Here is a 16,070-nt window from a genome sequence, read left to right as displayed (position 1 = left end):
TTCTTTAATTTCCTCTAGCAATGTTTTGTAGTTTTCATTGTACAACTCTTTCACCTCCTTGGTTAACTTAATTACTAAGTATTTCATTCTTTTTGATGCTATATAAATGGAGGTGCTTTCTTAATTTTCTTTTCATATTTTCATTGTTACTATATAGAAATGCAATTGATTTTTGAGTGTTGACCTCGTATCCTGCTTCTTTGCTAAATTTATTTCTTAGTTCTAATAGTCTTTTGGTAGAACCCATAAGGTTTTCTATATATAAGATCATATCAGGGGTGCCTGGGTGGTTCAGTTGGTTAAGTGTGCAACTCTTGATTTTGGCTCAGGTTATGATCTCACAGTTCATGGGATTGTACCCTGTGTTGGTACAAGCCCTGCTTGGGATTCTCTCTCTCCCTCTCTCTGCCCCTCCCCTACTCACTCTCTCTCTCTCTCTCTGTCTCTCAAAAGTAACTAAGTAAACTTTAAGAAAAAGATCACATCATCTGTGAGCAGAGATAATTTTACCTCTTCCTTTCCAATTTAGATGCCTTTTATTTATTTTTCTTGCCTAATTCCTCTGTTTGGAACTCCCAGCACTGTGTTGAAAAGAAATGGTGAAAGAGTGTTTTTGCCTCGTTCCTGCTCTTAGAGGGAAAGTTTTCAGTCTTTCACATTGAATATGATGTTTGTTGTGGGTTTTTCAGATATGGCTTTTATTATGTTAAAAGCAGTTTATTTCTATTCCTAGTTTGTTGAGGGTTTTCATCATGAAAAAGTGTTGAATTTTGTCAAATGTTTTTTCTGCATCAATTGAGATGATCATATGTTTTATCCTTCATTCTGTGAATGTGGTGTATTACATTGATGTTTGTATGTCAAACCATCCTTACATTCCAGGAATAAATTCCACTTGGTCATGGTGTATAATTGCTTCACTATGTTATTGAATTCAGTTTGATAGTATTTTGTTGAGGATTTTTGTAGTAACGTTTATAAGGGAAATTGGTCTGTCGTTCTCCTTTCCTGCTGTGTCTTTGTCTGGATTTGGTATCAGGGTATTATGGGATGAGTTAGGATTTCTTCCCTCTTCTTCATTTTTTTTTTTTTTTTTTTTTAATATTGGTTCTTGAATATTGGTAGAATTTACCAGTGAAGCCATTAGGTGGAGGGCTTTTCTTTCTCAGGAGATTCAATCTTCTGATTAAATCACCTTACTAGTTACAGGTCTAATCCGATTTTCTGTCTTCATGATTTAGGCTTGGTAGGTTTTGTGTTTCTAGGAATGTTTCCATTTCATCTAGGTGATACAATTTTGGGGGGTACAATTGTTCATAGCACTCTCTTATAATCTTTTTACTTTTGTAAAATTGGTAGTGACATCTCCACTTTCATTCCTGATTTTAGTAATTTGAGGGGTTTTTGTAGTCAATCTAGTTAAAGGTTTGTCAATTTTGTTGATTTTTTTCAAAGAAACAACTTTTGGTTTCATTGGTTTTCTCTCTTTTTTTTTAATTCTCTATTTCACTTATCTCTGTTCTAATCTTTATTATTTCCTTTCTTCTGCTAGGTGTGCATTAAGTTTGTCCTTCTCTATTTCCTTAAGTTGTAAAGTTAGGTGGTTGGTTTGAGATATGTCTTTTTTTTAATGTGTTTATATCTAAACATTTCCACCTTAGCACTGCTTTCACTGGGTCCCCAAAGTCTGGGTAGGTTGTACTTTCATTTTTACTCAACTAGTATCTTATAATTTCCCTTGTGATATATCTTTTGACCCATTGGTTGTTTGAGAGTGTGTTGTTTATCTGTCATGGCCGCATGCACAGTTAGTGTTGTAGTGAGAGGGTGAAGACCCTGAACCAGAAGGGAGGTGTAAGCCGTCTCTGGGCCTTTTGTGGGGGACCTACATGGTGTTGCCATTGAATTTACACTTGCCCCAGTATATAAACTATTAATTATGTGTTTTTCATGAAATTGCCAAAATATATGGCATAAGACCTTGAAAAAAATCTATATATTGTGCTTTTTATCTGTGAATGGGAGAGTCGTTTTTAGTGGGTGACTGCCGTTTGAAGATTCAGTTGGATGTATACCTAAATGTCGCATTGTACAGTATTGTAAAGTATGCATATTATTGTTTGTGGTTGCATATGGCAATAAAGTGTTTGTTTTATTTAAAAAAAGACATCTGGGGGCACCTGGGTGGCTTAGTCGGTTGGGCGTCAGACTTCGGCTCAGGTCATGATCTCACAGGTTGTGGTTTCGAGCCCCGCATTGGGCTGTGTGCTGACAGCTCAGAGCCTGGAGCCTGTGTTTCCCTCTCTCTCTGCTCCTTCCCTGCTCAGTCTCTGTCTCTCTGTCTCCATCTCTCTCTCGAAAAATAAATAAACAAACATTAAAATAAAAAAAATAAAAATAAATAAAGACATCTGTTATGTACAGTTGAAATAAAATTTGCATTTGCTAAGAAAAAGAGTGTATTGTTTAGTTTAATTTTTATAGTTTTGAGAATTTTCCAGTTTTCTTCTGTAATTAACTTCTAACTTCATCCTGCTATGGTCCAAGAAGACACTTGGAAGGATGCCTAGGTTGTTAAGTCTATTGAGATTTAATTTGTCACCTAAAAGGTGATCTATCCTGGAGAATGTGCATTTGAGAAGTGTTTGTCCCACGTGCATTTGGGAAGAAAGTGCATGCTATTAGTTGTTGGGTCGAGTATTCTCTACATATTTATTAGCTCTAGTTCATTTATTATGTTGTTCAAATCTTCTATTTCTTTACTCATCTTTCTTTCTGGTTGTTCTATCCATTATTGAGCGTGTGGTGTTGAAGTCTTAAACTATTACTGTGGAACTGTCTATTTCTCCCTTCAGTTCTATCAGTTTTTGGTTCATACATTTAATGGTCTGCGACTAGTTGCATAAACAACTTCTTTTTCCCCTCCTCCTCCTCCTCCTCCTCCCTCTTTTCCTCCTCCTTCCTCCCTCCCCACCCCTCTTCCTCCTCCTTCTCCAAGATTTTATTTTTTAAGTGATCTCGACATGCAGTGTGGGGCTTAAACTCACAACCTGGACATCAAGAGTTGCGTGCTCTACCGACTGAGCCAGCCAGGCATCCCAAACTTATTCTTCCTTTAAATATACTCAAGGCTGATAATTCTTCTCCAGCCAATGGGCAAAACATCCATTTCCATGGCAAGGTGACCTTTTTGCTTACTGCTAGGGAGGGCTGACATTCAACCAGTATGTTCCTGATGGCCCTATTGGCTGTCTAATGTTGATCAATCAGATGTCTGATTGGATGTTGTGTGTGTGACACTAGTTGATCTTTTCATTGTCACTCTTTCTTTTGGGTAATAGAATTCAGCGGTCATTTTAAATTTTAAATTCAATTTTGATTCAGTAATTAAAATTGGTCAGCCCAGGGAATAATCAGAACTCTGAGCTTGATTGACAGTTGAATGCTCTGTCTTTCCTTCCTCGGCCTTCTGCAGCTGGCTAACTGCCAGATCCCTGACATCTCTGGGATTGCAGTCAGGGAAGAAGGGTAAAGGAGAGCAAGAAATTTCCTTCTGGACCGAAAATCTGGTCAGATGGCTTTATGGTTTCCTAGCTTGATGGATATCTAAAGCTGCCTCTTTCTATCATGGGCACTTTGGGGGGCTCTTCACCAACTCCTCCTCATGAGTTCACCTGGTTGCCATTTCTCTACGGTGGGCTGTGTTCCTCCTTAGGCCCTCACTGCTGCAGAAGCTCCTTCAGCTTCTGCCTCTTAGCAGTATCCTTTCATGGAAGGATGCCCCCTCATGGGCAGGATGCCTTTGAAAACAACTCCATATATTGAGGAATATATAAATACTCTGTTTTTTCTTTGCTTTCTTTCCAAAAGGAGTTAAGAATAGATGTGCAAGTTTACTGGGCTGATGATAGCCTGGACTCAGAAGAGTGGCTACCTCTTATTCTACAGCAAGCTGTATTCTGAGATCCTCCTAGAGATATGGGCTCTGAAGACTGTGCCAGCATAGCAGAGTGGCTACAAGCAGAGGTTTTGGTATCACACTCACCCAGGTTTGAGTTCTGAGTGTGTGACTTTGGGCAAATCACTTAACCTATTTCTCCAGGCCTCAGTTTTCTCATCTGTTAAATGGGGATAAAAATACTACTGACCTCAGTAGAGTTGCAGGGAGAAGCAAACAAGATAACGCACATAAATCGCTCAGTGCGGTGTCTTGCTCATAGTAAAGTGGTCAATACTTACTGCTAACGAGGAGCACCTTTAGGGAATGCAAAAGAAAATCCTTGAATATTCCTGAATTCTAAAAGGTAACAGTTATAACAAAATAAAATAACGATATATCAGTTACAGGCAGGGAGATGATACAAAAATTCATCCATGGTGAACCAGAGTCAAGAGATCGGATTGTCCTTAGGCAGGTTACTTCTCCTCGTGGGTGGATTAATGTGGGTTTAACGGAGGCTCCCTTGATGTCTGCTATTCTCAGGAGTGGGAGGCGTCCCATTGGTGTCAAGCAGGCTCAACACTTTTAATCATCTATTAAAACTATGTCAGTCTGTGTGCCTTTTACTGTTGTGGCAAAACATGGCTCTTGTGCCATGGTGGCTTGACTCACAGTCTCTGCAATCAGCTAGAGGACAAACACTGGCCTGCCTGAGTCAGCGGAAAAGTCCAGATGTTTGTGGCTCATTAACTGCCGGACTGACAGCTATGGAGGTTGTCACCTATGATGAATAAGTACTTCTTATTAGTATCAAGTCCCCTTATAGAAAGACGTCCCACACGCATAGTTCTTAAAATTGGGGGCAATACATAACCTGTGGTCTTTTAAAAAAACTTTTGGGGCACTTGGGTGGCTCAGTAAGTTAAGTGTCTGACTTTGGCTCAGGTCACGATCTCACAGTTTGTGGGTTTGAGCCCCGCGTCGGGCTCTGTGCTGACAGCTCAGAGCCTGGAGCCTGCTTCGGATTCTGTGTCTCCCTCTCTCTGCCTCTCCCCTGCTCACGATCTGTCACTCTCTCTGTCTCTCAAAAATGAATAAACGTTAAAAAAAATAAATTAATTAAATTAAAAACCTTAAAAATTCTTTTGACTATTTCTTTTCTATGTAAATTCACCAACTCCTCTTTCAGATCCGATGTCAGAGAAGCAGTCATAAATAACCGGGTGGGAGTATAGCATCCTTAAGGCCAGAAGCCGGAGACTGGATTTTAACGCCCTGATGGTGGGGGGGTAAGTCAGAAGTCTTACCTAGATATTTACTGTAGTAATTTCACCTCTACAATGTATTTAAAGGAAATTTATTTAACAAAATGAAGATGTATCTACAGGGACATTCAGATCAGCATATAATAGCAAAAAATTGGAAATGACAGTAGGGGATGGTGACATTCATAACACGGTCATAATATAAAATACTGTTAATGATCTAGGTACGTATACATACACAGAAACAGGTTCACAATATATTGAGTTTATTTTTTTTTAATGTTTATTTATTTTTGAGAGAGAGAGAGTGCAAGTGGGGGAGGAGCAGAGAGAGAGGGAGACACAGAATCGGAAGCAGGCCCCAGGCTCCAAGCTGTCAGCACAGAGCCCAACACAGGGCTCGAACTCATGGACTGCAAGATCATGACCTGAGCTGAAGTTGGATGCTTAACCGACTGAGACACTCAGGCACCCCATCACAATGTATTGAGTTTAAAAGGAGGTTTAAGGGGTGCCTGGGTGGCTGAGTTGGTTAAGCATCCGACTTTGGCTCAGGTCATGATCTCGCGGTTTGTGAGTTTGAGCCCCCGCATTGGGCTCTGTGCTGACAGCTCAGAGCCTGGGGCCCGCTTCAGATTCTGTGTCTCCTCCTCTCTCTGCCCCTCCCATGCTCATTCTCTGTCTCTCAATAATAAATAAACATTAAAAAATTTTTTTAACATGAAAAAGAAAATATACCATTCATTACCATTTTTATGAAGAGAAAAAACCCACAAAGATCAGTAATTGGAAGCTAAGTACTTCAAAATTGTTGATTTCAGGCATTGTTCTGAGTACTTCCAATATGTTGATTTGTTCAATCCTCACACTATTAGGTGTTGTGATTATCCCCATTTTACAGGTGAAGAAACTAAAACAGAGAGGTTGAAAAGCTGCAGAGCGGAGACTGCGGGCAGGCTGTGGCGTCTGTGCTCTTCTGCACACTGCCTCTCAGTATGGAAAAAAGACTGGAAGGACATTCCCTCAAAACCTTAACAGTGGTTACCTCTGGGAGGTAAGATGTTGAGTGATTTTGTCGTTGTTGATCTGCCTTCTACGGTTAATACATGTTACTTACGTAACAAGACACACTCTGACAAAAATGTTTAAGGTGGATGTCTATTGCAGACTTGAACCAGTCTCTCAGAGCCTCGGTTTCTTCACCTATAGAATGGTAATAATGCCTATCCTGTCGCGCTAAGGCCGAGACTGAGTGAGATAATGTATGCGAAAAAACTTTGATAGTGTAGATTTGGAACGTGTTCAAAAGGCTATAGGTGCTGTAATACAAGGCAACACAAAGTAGAAAGCGGGAAGACAAAAACATCCACGGAAATTCAGAGACTGTCGAGCTGAACAAACATGGCAGGAGCTTGAGTGGTTTCCTATCTCACCAGATTCTCTTTAGAGCCTTCCATGATACCTAAGGACAGTGTGTCTCTTCTTCTCCTTTTCTTTCTTCTTCTTCTTCTTTTCTTCTTCTTCTTCTTCTTCTTCTTCTTCTTCTTCTTCTTCTTCTCCTTCTTCTTCTTCTTCCCCTTCCTCCTCTTCCTTTTCTATTTCTTCTTCTTCCTCCTCCTTCTTCTCCTTTTCTTCTTTTCTTCTTCTTCTTCTTCTTCTTCTTCTTCTTCTTCTTCTTCCTCTTCTTCTTCTTGATAGTGTGTCTCTTCTTCATATCATAGGTGTGAATAATTGGGAGACAGGTATAGTCATGGTCTTACATAGAATTCGATGGCTCCCATATTCCAGTGTTTTTTTTTTCCAGTGAGTATAGTATTGGGTGTCCCAGACTTCTTGGTATCAATCTGGTTGCCAGTCTGAGCCTGTCTGGATTGTTCTTCTCAAGGTTGCTGCCCACCTTTCTGTTCATACAGCTTCTGGCCTGAAGGACTGGGAGCTCAGACCTCACAGTGGAGCAAGAAATGGACAGTTTGGATCAACAGACTAGCAAGGAAACTGGTGGTAGACCTTGGGAGTCCGCCTGTGTGATGAACACTTTAAAAAGCTGATCCAAATAACTCTGGGTGTTCGTTTTTTGTGGTTGTCTGGTATAATCACCGCCTTTGAGGATTACAAAGGACAAAGGAAGTCCCCTTCACACATACAAACCACCTCCCTCCCATCAGGGGAACTGCTCTTGGAAAAACCGAGACCAGTTCTCAACCAGAGTGAGACAGTGGAATCAGCTGTGTCGGGGAAACAAAACCTTAGCTCCACCCTCTCAGGGTCTCTGGCCTGAGAATTAAAATGACAGAAGGCATTAACAGGAGAAAAACCCACAGATTTATTTCATATAAATTTTAGGTGAGAAGGAAATAAAGGCCCAAAGAAATGACAACGCCCAAATGCCTTCCCATTAGGTTGAACAAGAGATAAATCGTGGAAGAGTAACTAAAATACATGGGGAGGGTAAAGGAAGGGAAGTTATTTTGACAAGATCTGTTAGGACAGAATTCTCCAGGCCTCCACTCCCATCTCTGGTGATAAGAATGTTTCTTTCCTCCTGGTGTTGGAGGACATCTTTCACATGGGAATTTTCTGTTCTGTCTTCAGGAAGACAAAGGGAGGAGAGGTCAGAGTGGCCTTCTTGCACCTGCTGTTTTTCAAGTGCCTTTAGTTCAAAATAATCCTTATTTGCCACAGTGGCAAATCTGTGAGTGGCACATTCGCCACTCTTTGAGCTCTGCGGGAACACCCACGCAGCTATCCTCAAAGATTCTGATTCTGGGGTGCGAGTCCATGCATCAGAGTCCCTTAAAGGTCCTGGAGGCTGAGAACCCCTGGGTCAGAGTCACAGGAAGTGTGGGAGTTTAGCATTGACTTCCTGTACCCCATTTAGTAATTCGGCTGAAATGGCTGTGATGACTGAGAACTGATTTGCAACAGCTTGGGAATCTGTGAGCAACCGGGGAAGCGCAGCAGATGCTTCCCCAGGAAACGCATTCACGGTGTGTGGAGGGGTGTGTGTTCTGATACCAGTTTGGCAACAAGAGTAGAGCCCTAAGGGACATCAAAACATCAGACAGGTGTTCCACTTTGGTTTTTTGGCAAGTTCCAAGAACTCACTTCTCCTAACTGAAATTAGCCATCAGTTGACTGGCCTGCAAGCGTTCAAAGTTGTATTTTGAATTCACAGGTGAGCTTGAGAAAGACAAATAACCAAACCAGCTTGTTTTGAGATAGACAAACGGGGAGGTACATGATGAGCCTGAAAGCCAGTGGGTCCAATTAGAGACTTGTTTGAAAGGTGTGGCAAACCTGGGTGATTGCCTCACTGCCCTGCCACTCACCGGGTCTAAAATACAGTAGCAGCCTGCAACTCGCCAATCCTACAAAGCCAGACTTTCCAAAACACCTTTTTGCCCCACTTCTATTTACAGATTAGGTGGGTAAATTTTATGTCACAGATTTTGTTGATTTTGGTTCCTGCTGAGACATAATTCAAAACGCATCCTCCTGGGAAAGGATTCCTTCGAGGGTGCGAATCCCTTCCTTTTCCCCTCCATTCCAGGGGGTCCGGGTATAATGTCTATAACCTGCACTCCATAGCAGGTGGATTTTTGGGTTTACAATTGGCACTGTCTGTCCTTGAGTCTTACGGGAAGAACCGAGGAAATGAATCTCCCCAGACATCCAGTTTTCCTCTCTGATAACTTGTCCAGGGAAGAGCCTTTTCTGTTCCTTTACCCTTGGGATGGAGCCTCATTCACTTTTGTATCCCCAGGGCTTGGCAGAGTGCCTGCTGCAAAGAAGGCAGCAGATAAATCTTGGTTAAATAAATGTTTTGTATTAAACACCCACATACTTATTATGCATGTGGCTCCCAGCGTTGGTGACTGATCTACATCCTGAGAGCTGTTTCTCTGTATCACCATTTTCCTGTTTGAACTGAGAACCACTAATTGGATTGTGTTGGTGGCACTGACTTTAAACACTGGCAGGGGATAGGCAGAGGCTGCAGGGGATGTCCTGAATGGGTTATGTTTTTAGCTCCCGCTCTCTGGTTCTGAGCTGTAATCAGCGCTTGGTTAAGGATGAAGGATGAGGCAGGAGCTATACCGAGAGGCTGCTGGGAGTCTGAGACATGGTAAAGGCTTTCGCAGCGCTCTCCTGAGGGCAGCCTGGCTCTGACCTAGCAGAAATGGAGGCTTCCAACTGCCCAAGCAACCCCGCAGCCCAGTCAACAGGTACTCAGCATCTGCTCTGGGCAAAGCACCTTTCAGGCACCGGGAAAGACAGAGGTGACTCAGACACAGATGCTGCAGGGAACGCAGAGCCTGGGCTCCAGAGTCTCAGCACTAAACTGCCTGGGCTTCATATTCTTCATCTGCACAGTAGAGATCAAAATAGCACCTACCCCAGGATTTGTGCAAATAAGCAAAAACAATGTAGCACAGGGAAGGGGGCGGTGCAGAGAAAATAGCCAATACATTGGAAAATAGCCAATACATTGTGTGTGTTTTCAAAACACAAGAGGGCGCCTGGGTGGCTCAGTCCATGAAGCAGCCCAGGCCATGATCTCATGGTTGGTGAGTTCGAGCCCTGCCTGGGGCTCTGTGCTGACAGCTTGGATCCTGGAGCCTGCTTCGGATTCTGTGTCTGCCTCTCTCTCCGTACCTCCCTGTTCAACACTCTTATCTCTTTCTCTCAAAAAATAAACACTCTAAAAAAAAATTTTTTTTTTTTTTTAATAATCCAATATACTACACGGGTAATAATCAGAGGGCAGGGCGATTGAATTCTGTAATACAATGTGGAGCCAAAGAATTTAATTTTTTTTTTTTTTTTTTTTTTTTTTTTTTTTTTTAAGTAACAGTAATAAGATCCTGTGGAGAGCAGAGAGAAGAGCACAGGGGTGGGAGTGGAGTAGGGATGAATTTGAAAGGTATTTCGATGATAGGAAGAAAAAAGAAATAGAAGCAGCTGCTCAGACTGAAACCGGACTGTTCACTTTACAAACCATTACATTAAAAAAAGTGTATTGCAAGGGTCTTTTTCGAAGTTAAAATCTTGAAGTCATTAAAATACAGCCTGGCAATTACCGGGCATCTTGAGTTTTTAGGAAACAGATGACACTTTGAGTAAACTAGCTGGTGCTTATTACATTCATCTTATTTGACTATAATATGATTAGCACCAGAAAGCCCCATGCTCAAAAATATCTCTTCTATGTATTTCACCAAATTAATTTGATTAACAAACTCCTCTTTTAAAATGCAGCAGCTTAAGTAGGTTTTCTTAAGAAATCTTAAGAGCCGTGACTAGAAAAACATAGGGGTGGGGGTGGGGGGATGATGGCGGCGAAAACCTGAAGTCTAAAAAACGAATTACGTGGGACTTAACAAAAAGTGGACATAAACCCGGCAATGGACATGCTCGTATGTACAGAGAACATGGCGTTCTGTTTTACAACACTCATTTTGGGTTGCTTATCCATTTACCCCAAAGAAGTTGTCCTTTCCCTCTTCCCAGCACCTCGCTGGCATCATCACCTAAACTAGATCTTTTCTCCCCGTTCACACTTACAATTGGGCAGAAAGGGGAATAAGGGAGCCCCCGTTCTCGCCACAACGTTTTCTTGTTCGAGAGGCTCTGTTCAGAAAACTAAAAGCCGGCCTCGCCCTTCGAGGACGTGGTGGCGGGTGGGTGCGTGGGTTTCAGACACAGGCAGCCGCAGTTACCGCGCGGGACGTCGAAGGGCTCTAACTGAAGTTAAGGACCAGTGGGGGCACAAAGGAGGAAGTGATGGACTCGATCCGCGCATGTGTCGGAAACGCCTTCACAAGGGCGGCCACTTGGGGAAGTTTCGAGGCTGGGGCGGAGGACACGAGAGAGACCCGCAGGAGAACCGCAAGCTTTGGGAGCTACAAAGAAGGTCCCGTGATGTAGGAGAAGGAGAAGAGCGTCAGGAGCAAAGTGGGGAGGGGCCAGGCCTCGGGAGGCAACTTTGTTGAGTATCTTCCGCCTGTAAAAACCGGTTACGCGGCACTGCGAACCCACCTCGGGAACCGACGCCCCTTCGGTAATCCGCACCCCCCGCCCGTGGGTGGGAGGCTGGGCCACCAGGGGTCTCAGGGCCACGGGGCCCGCGCGCCGGTAGCCCAGGCTGAAGCTGCGGCCCCGAGGGCGGCTGACGCCCCCTCCCAGACGCCGAGCGCGCGCGGGCAAGACGGGCGCCTGGGGTCGCGGGCGCCGCCGCGTCCAGTGGGGCCGGCGGCAGAGGGGCAAGCGCCTCCGCGGACGGACGGACCGGCGGGCGGGCGGGCGGGCGGCCGCCGGGGCCTCAGCAGTTGTTCCCGACATGCTCCTCTCGGGGAGGATTTCAAACCCTGGGCCACAAGCTCGCCTCCCTCGCCCCGGCCGGCCCCAGCAACAGGCGGTGGCGCGCGTCTCATTGGCCGGGCGGCGCGTCGGCGTGTGTTGATTGGCCGCGGTGCCTCCCGGCCCCGCTTCGGCGCTCGTCGCCTCCTCCATTTTGTCGGTAGAGGCGGAAGGAGGAGGTCGGGTCGGGAAGCTGAGGCGGTCAGCAGCTAGCTCATCGGTGCCCGTGGGTTTCGTACGTCCCGCGCCTCGTCTCTCCCTGGAAGGGGAGGGGGGCTTAGACGCCGAGCAAGAGCCGCCGCCGCCGCCGCCGTTCCGAGCTTGAAGTCGGTGAGTGGCGGCGGCGCCGCGGGCGCGGCCATGTTGGCGGCCGCGCTCCCCATTGTTGGGGGAAGGAGGGGAGATCGGGGAACCGGGTCGGGCGCGGGCGGCCGGGGAGCACCGGGGCCCCGGGCCGGGCTCGAGAAAGGGAGCCGCTCGGAAGCCAGGCCGCGTCGGAAGGCCCGAACTTTCCGGGCTCGCGCTGTGAATGACTCACGGGCTGTTAAAACAGTGTGCAAGGGCCTCTGAGCCTTCCGAAAAGAGGGCTTATTTGTTTGGGAACTTGGTTTCTTGGGGTGTTAAATGAAAACTCGGAATGGTTAATGCTCACTGTAAGGAGGCATGTCTTATAGTTCAGAGGGAACATCGGCTTGGGTTGTGACTTGGGAAAACTTCAAGATGAGGTGGAGTCGAGAGTTCGTAACTAAAGGAGACACTTCTGGACGTAGGCGTGTTGGGCGAGGAGGCTTTTCGAAAACGGATACGCGATCTCCCGCAAGATTGGAACTTTCCGAAAGGATTTTAAAAACATGGGTCTCTTTAGGAAACTCCTTTTAAGCCAGCTTCTTGGCATGGCTGCAAAAGCTGATGCTTCCCTAGTCTGAACATACTGGTGACAAAATCCGTGTGAGACTCAGAAAAGTTCCCCAGTAAAGGTAAAATAATTTGTGGGACTCGCAGACCCCCGTCCCCAAATTCCCCACTTCCTGGATCTCAAGGCTGAGAGGAGCTTTTAAATGGTGACAGTTACAAGGTTATTTTCTACCTTTGTTAGTTCAGGAAGTAGCCGTTCTTAACTGTATTTCCGCCGTAAATCTAAGTGATCGCTTTCCCCCGTGTTTTTGAGTTGAAGTAATGAACTAGTCTTTGCTTTTCTAGCTAGGACTTCTCTCATACTTGTGTGCTGAGGAGACTCAGATGTTGGCCTCAGCTCCTAGGCTGAACTCAGCAGATCGGCCCATGAAAACTTCTGTATTGAGACAAAGGAAAGGATCCGGCAGAAAGCAACATCTATTATCCTGGGCTTGGCAGCAAGGAAGGGGACAGGTAGTGGAAATCCTGCAATCCGAAAAGCAGACTGAAAGGTATAAAACTCATGTTGTGGGGGCAAACATCCTAAACCGTTTGTTTTTATTTTTTGTTTTTGTTGATTCAGATTTGTGGAGAAGCTTGTTTTTAAGGTGATAAAGGCTGTGAATATAATGTGTGTACACACATAGGATGGGGTTAAAGCAGTTGAGTAGCAATTTTAAAATGATTTCTGGAATTACAAGTTGAGGCTTATCTATAGAAGCTTATTAAAGTTTTGAACTTTTCTTACTGGAATTTTGCTCAATATTTTCCCTTTACTTACAGGTGACAAAGAAGCTGAAGATGGGTGGTGGAGAGAGGTATAACATTCCAGCCCCTCAATCGAGAAATGTTAGTAAGAACCAGCAACAGCTTAATAGACAGAAGACCAAGGATCAGAATTCCCAGATGAAGATTGTTCATAAGAAAAAAGAAAGGGGACATACTTACACCTCCTCAGCAGCTGCACGGCAGGCCATGCAAAATGGGGGGAAGAACAAAAATTTTCCAAATAATCAAAACTGGAACTCTAGCTTATCAAGTTCTAGCTTACTTTTTAAGTCTCAAACTAATCAGAACTATGCTGGAGCCAAATTTAGTGAGCCACCATCACCAAGTGTTCTCCCTAAACCACCAAGCCACTGGGTTCCAGTTTCCTTTAATCCTTCTGATAAGGAAATAATGACATTTCAACTTAAAACCTTACTTAAAGTACAGGTATAAGATAAAATACTATTTAAACTTAGTTATATTGGAGGGTAGTTGTCAATTGTTTCAGACCAAATTCACTAGGGAACTAATCTATTTGTGTAAAATTGCTAATGAATGTAGAAAATCTAATTAGACTTCATCTTAACTTGTTTTATGTGTTGTGTGCACTGTGATGTGATGGTGGGATCAGTGCAACTTAAAATAACAAAATTATTCATCATAGTACTTGATACTAAGTGTTCTCAACTGAGTAACTTAAGTGGTTTAAGTTTAGATTTGGGGAATGGTAATCAACTTTTCCTATCTGTTGGGTGAAAATACTAATTTAAGATTATCATTCATGGATCACTAGATTGACCTGTTGAAAGCTAGTGAATCTGATTTTAAGCATCTAGTTAAGACATACAGGGACTAAGAAGTAGTTGAGTATTTGAAAGTTTAAAGTCCTAGAAACACCCAAACCAATAATATGCCAACAATCCTATGCACTGCCAAAAAGAAAATGTGACTTTTTCTTAGAGAATGGTTGCATTTTAGTAAACTGTATGCTGGTGAATGTAGAAAGGGCACTCGTGGCTGTCTAATTTAGAATGAGACCACATACGCCAATGGCCATTTCTTTCATGCAGTGAGTGGATAAGCGTCTGCCAACTAATGCACCAAAACCAGTTTTTATAGAAACAGTATTTGGTGGTCACTGAGTAGCTTTCAGAATACATTTTTTGTATTCTAGCACTGCATAAGCTATTCTGACAGTGATCTGGTCTCAAAAGTTATCCCTGCAAAGCTTACTTAAGTGGGGAGCTGTATAATGTGAAAGTTTTAAGTACCTAGGAAAGAGCCATGTAAATATATGTAATAAACTTGTAGCATATGTAAAGTTTTGTTGGCATTTATCCTATAAAAATAGAATATTTTAGTATGAATTTGCTGAATGTAAGACCATGACTCTTGTTTTTTATGCTATGGCCTGATTTTAAAGGTCCAAAATAATTTGTTTTTAAGGTTTGCCCTTGTGCTAAAGTGCCGGTGTATGTATAATTGATCTGGTGGTAAACTATATTTCAAAGTAAACCCTAGTGTAATAAGTTTTATATAACTGAAAAGGTTTTTAAAGCTGCTAAAACACTTCCTATTTTTAAGAGATGTGAAATGCAGTATGGGACTATTTTAATTTTTCCTCCTTAAGCCCAAAGATTAACCATTAAAAGGTCCCTCCAATCTTAAAGATTCATTTTGGCTTTTAATAATTTTTGTAATCTATAACATGAATATAGTTTAGTGTATGATGCCAGTATATATATTTTTTGTTACTAGTAAGTGCAACCCAGGGGACCACTTAATGTAAAAGATGTAATTTCTTGCATAACTTGATAACATACTTTACCTAAATATAAATTAACCCAATAGTGAATTACAAATGTGTGTGGGAGAGTCAATTTAAAATTTCTGATTTTAGGTGCCCTATTCTAACTTGGCAGCTTTTGACATTTTAAAGGAGAAGGGTGAAGTTGTATTTCTCCAAGTAAATTCAGATGAGGTAATATTGCCCAAATCAAATAATGGTATTCTAAAGACAAGTTTACATAGTACTTAATGTACATATGCAAATTTCAAGCATGAAATTAAAAAATAAAATTGCTTCTTCCCCCCCAGTGGTTGGTTTGTATTTTGTAAAAAATTACGACTATTTTTAACGCACTCATAATCCAACTGAAGAAACGGTAGGACTGCTGGTTTTTACAAGGCAACCAATCTGCCAACTGATAGACACATTTGGATCAGTTCAACAGCTATACAATTAAACCTGCTGTTTATGACCAGCCCCCCCCCCCCCCCCCCCCCCCGAAGCAGGGCTAACAGTAAAAGGACACAGCATACTCTGGAAACTAAGATTCTAGTTCAAGAGAGTAAACCAGGTTTAATTCCCTGCATCTCTCCCTTTTCTCTACATTCTAAGATGACTGAGGTTTATAGAAAACAACATTCCTCAAATTGACAAGAACGGTTACATATGTTCCTATGTAAAAGTATAATTTCCACCAGGAGGCTTTGGGGGTGGGGGGGTGGGTTAAGGCATCAGAATACTCCATAGGTTCCAAGAGATAGGGGTAGCTTAAACTAGTTTAAGAATAGGTTGTTACCACGGCAAGGCTATTACTTTGTCACGCAAACCATAGGAAATAAATGATTTGGAGGAAGTAAAAATTTGAGTCTCCATTTTCCCCCCATTCTCTGTGTAATGTCTACAGGCAGTGCCAAGGACTGTCAAATTCTTTACTATAACCAGTGGAATTTCACTAGATTTAACAGTTCTCAGCCTAAGTGTGTTAATTCTGGATTTATGCAGTATTAGGTGTTTGGTTTGGGATGGACTCCAGTGGTTAGTTGTTCAGACTTGA

The 16,070-nt window shown here is 43.0% G+C and overlaps 1 protein-coding gene across 2 annotated transcripts; it reads left to right on the top strand.

Moving 5' to 3' along the window:
• Positions 1 to 10,964: 10,964 nt before the first annotated feature.
• PNRC2 (proline rich nuclear receptor coactivator 2) lies at positions 10,965 to 15,323 on the top strand. 2 transcript variants are annotated; one of them, XM_019461793.2, is made up of 3 exons: positions 10,965 to 11,266; positions 12,766 to 12,971; positions 13,243 to 15,323. In XM_019461793.2, the coding sequence occupies exon 3, from the start codon at positions 13,261 to 13,263 to the stop codon at positions 13,678 to 13,680; it is 420 nt and encodes a 139-aa protein (XP_019317338.1). In that variant the 5' UTR covers positions 10,965 to 11,266; positions 12,766 to 12,971; positions 13,243 to 13,260; the 3' UTR covers positions 13,681 to 15,323. The 2 variants fall into 2 exon arrangements, with proteins under 2 accessions (XP_019317338.1, XP_019317337.1); XM_019461792.2 differs by lacking the exon at positions 10,965 to 11,266 and adding an exon at positions 11,701 to 11,895.
• Positions 15,324 to 16,070: the final 747 nt, after the last annotated feature.

This window comes from Panthera pardus, unplaced genomic scaffold (assembly GCF_024362965.1).
Source record: "Panthera pardus isolate Hobbes unplaced genomic scaffold, ASM2436296v1 HiC_scaffold_11, whole genome shotgun sequence".
Classification (NCBI taxonomy): Eukaryota; Metazoa; Chordata; class Mammalia; order Carnivora; family Felidae; genus Panthera; species Panthera pardus.
The sequence above is the reverse complement of the archived record's forward strand: the minus strand, read 5'-3'. Positions and strand labels throughout refer to the sequence as shown.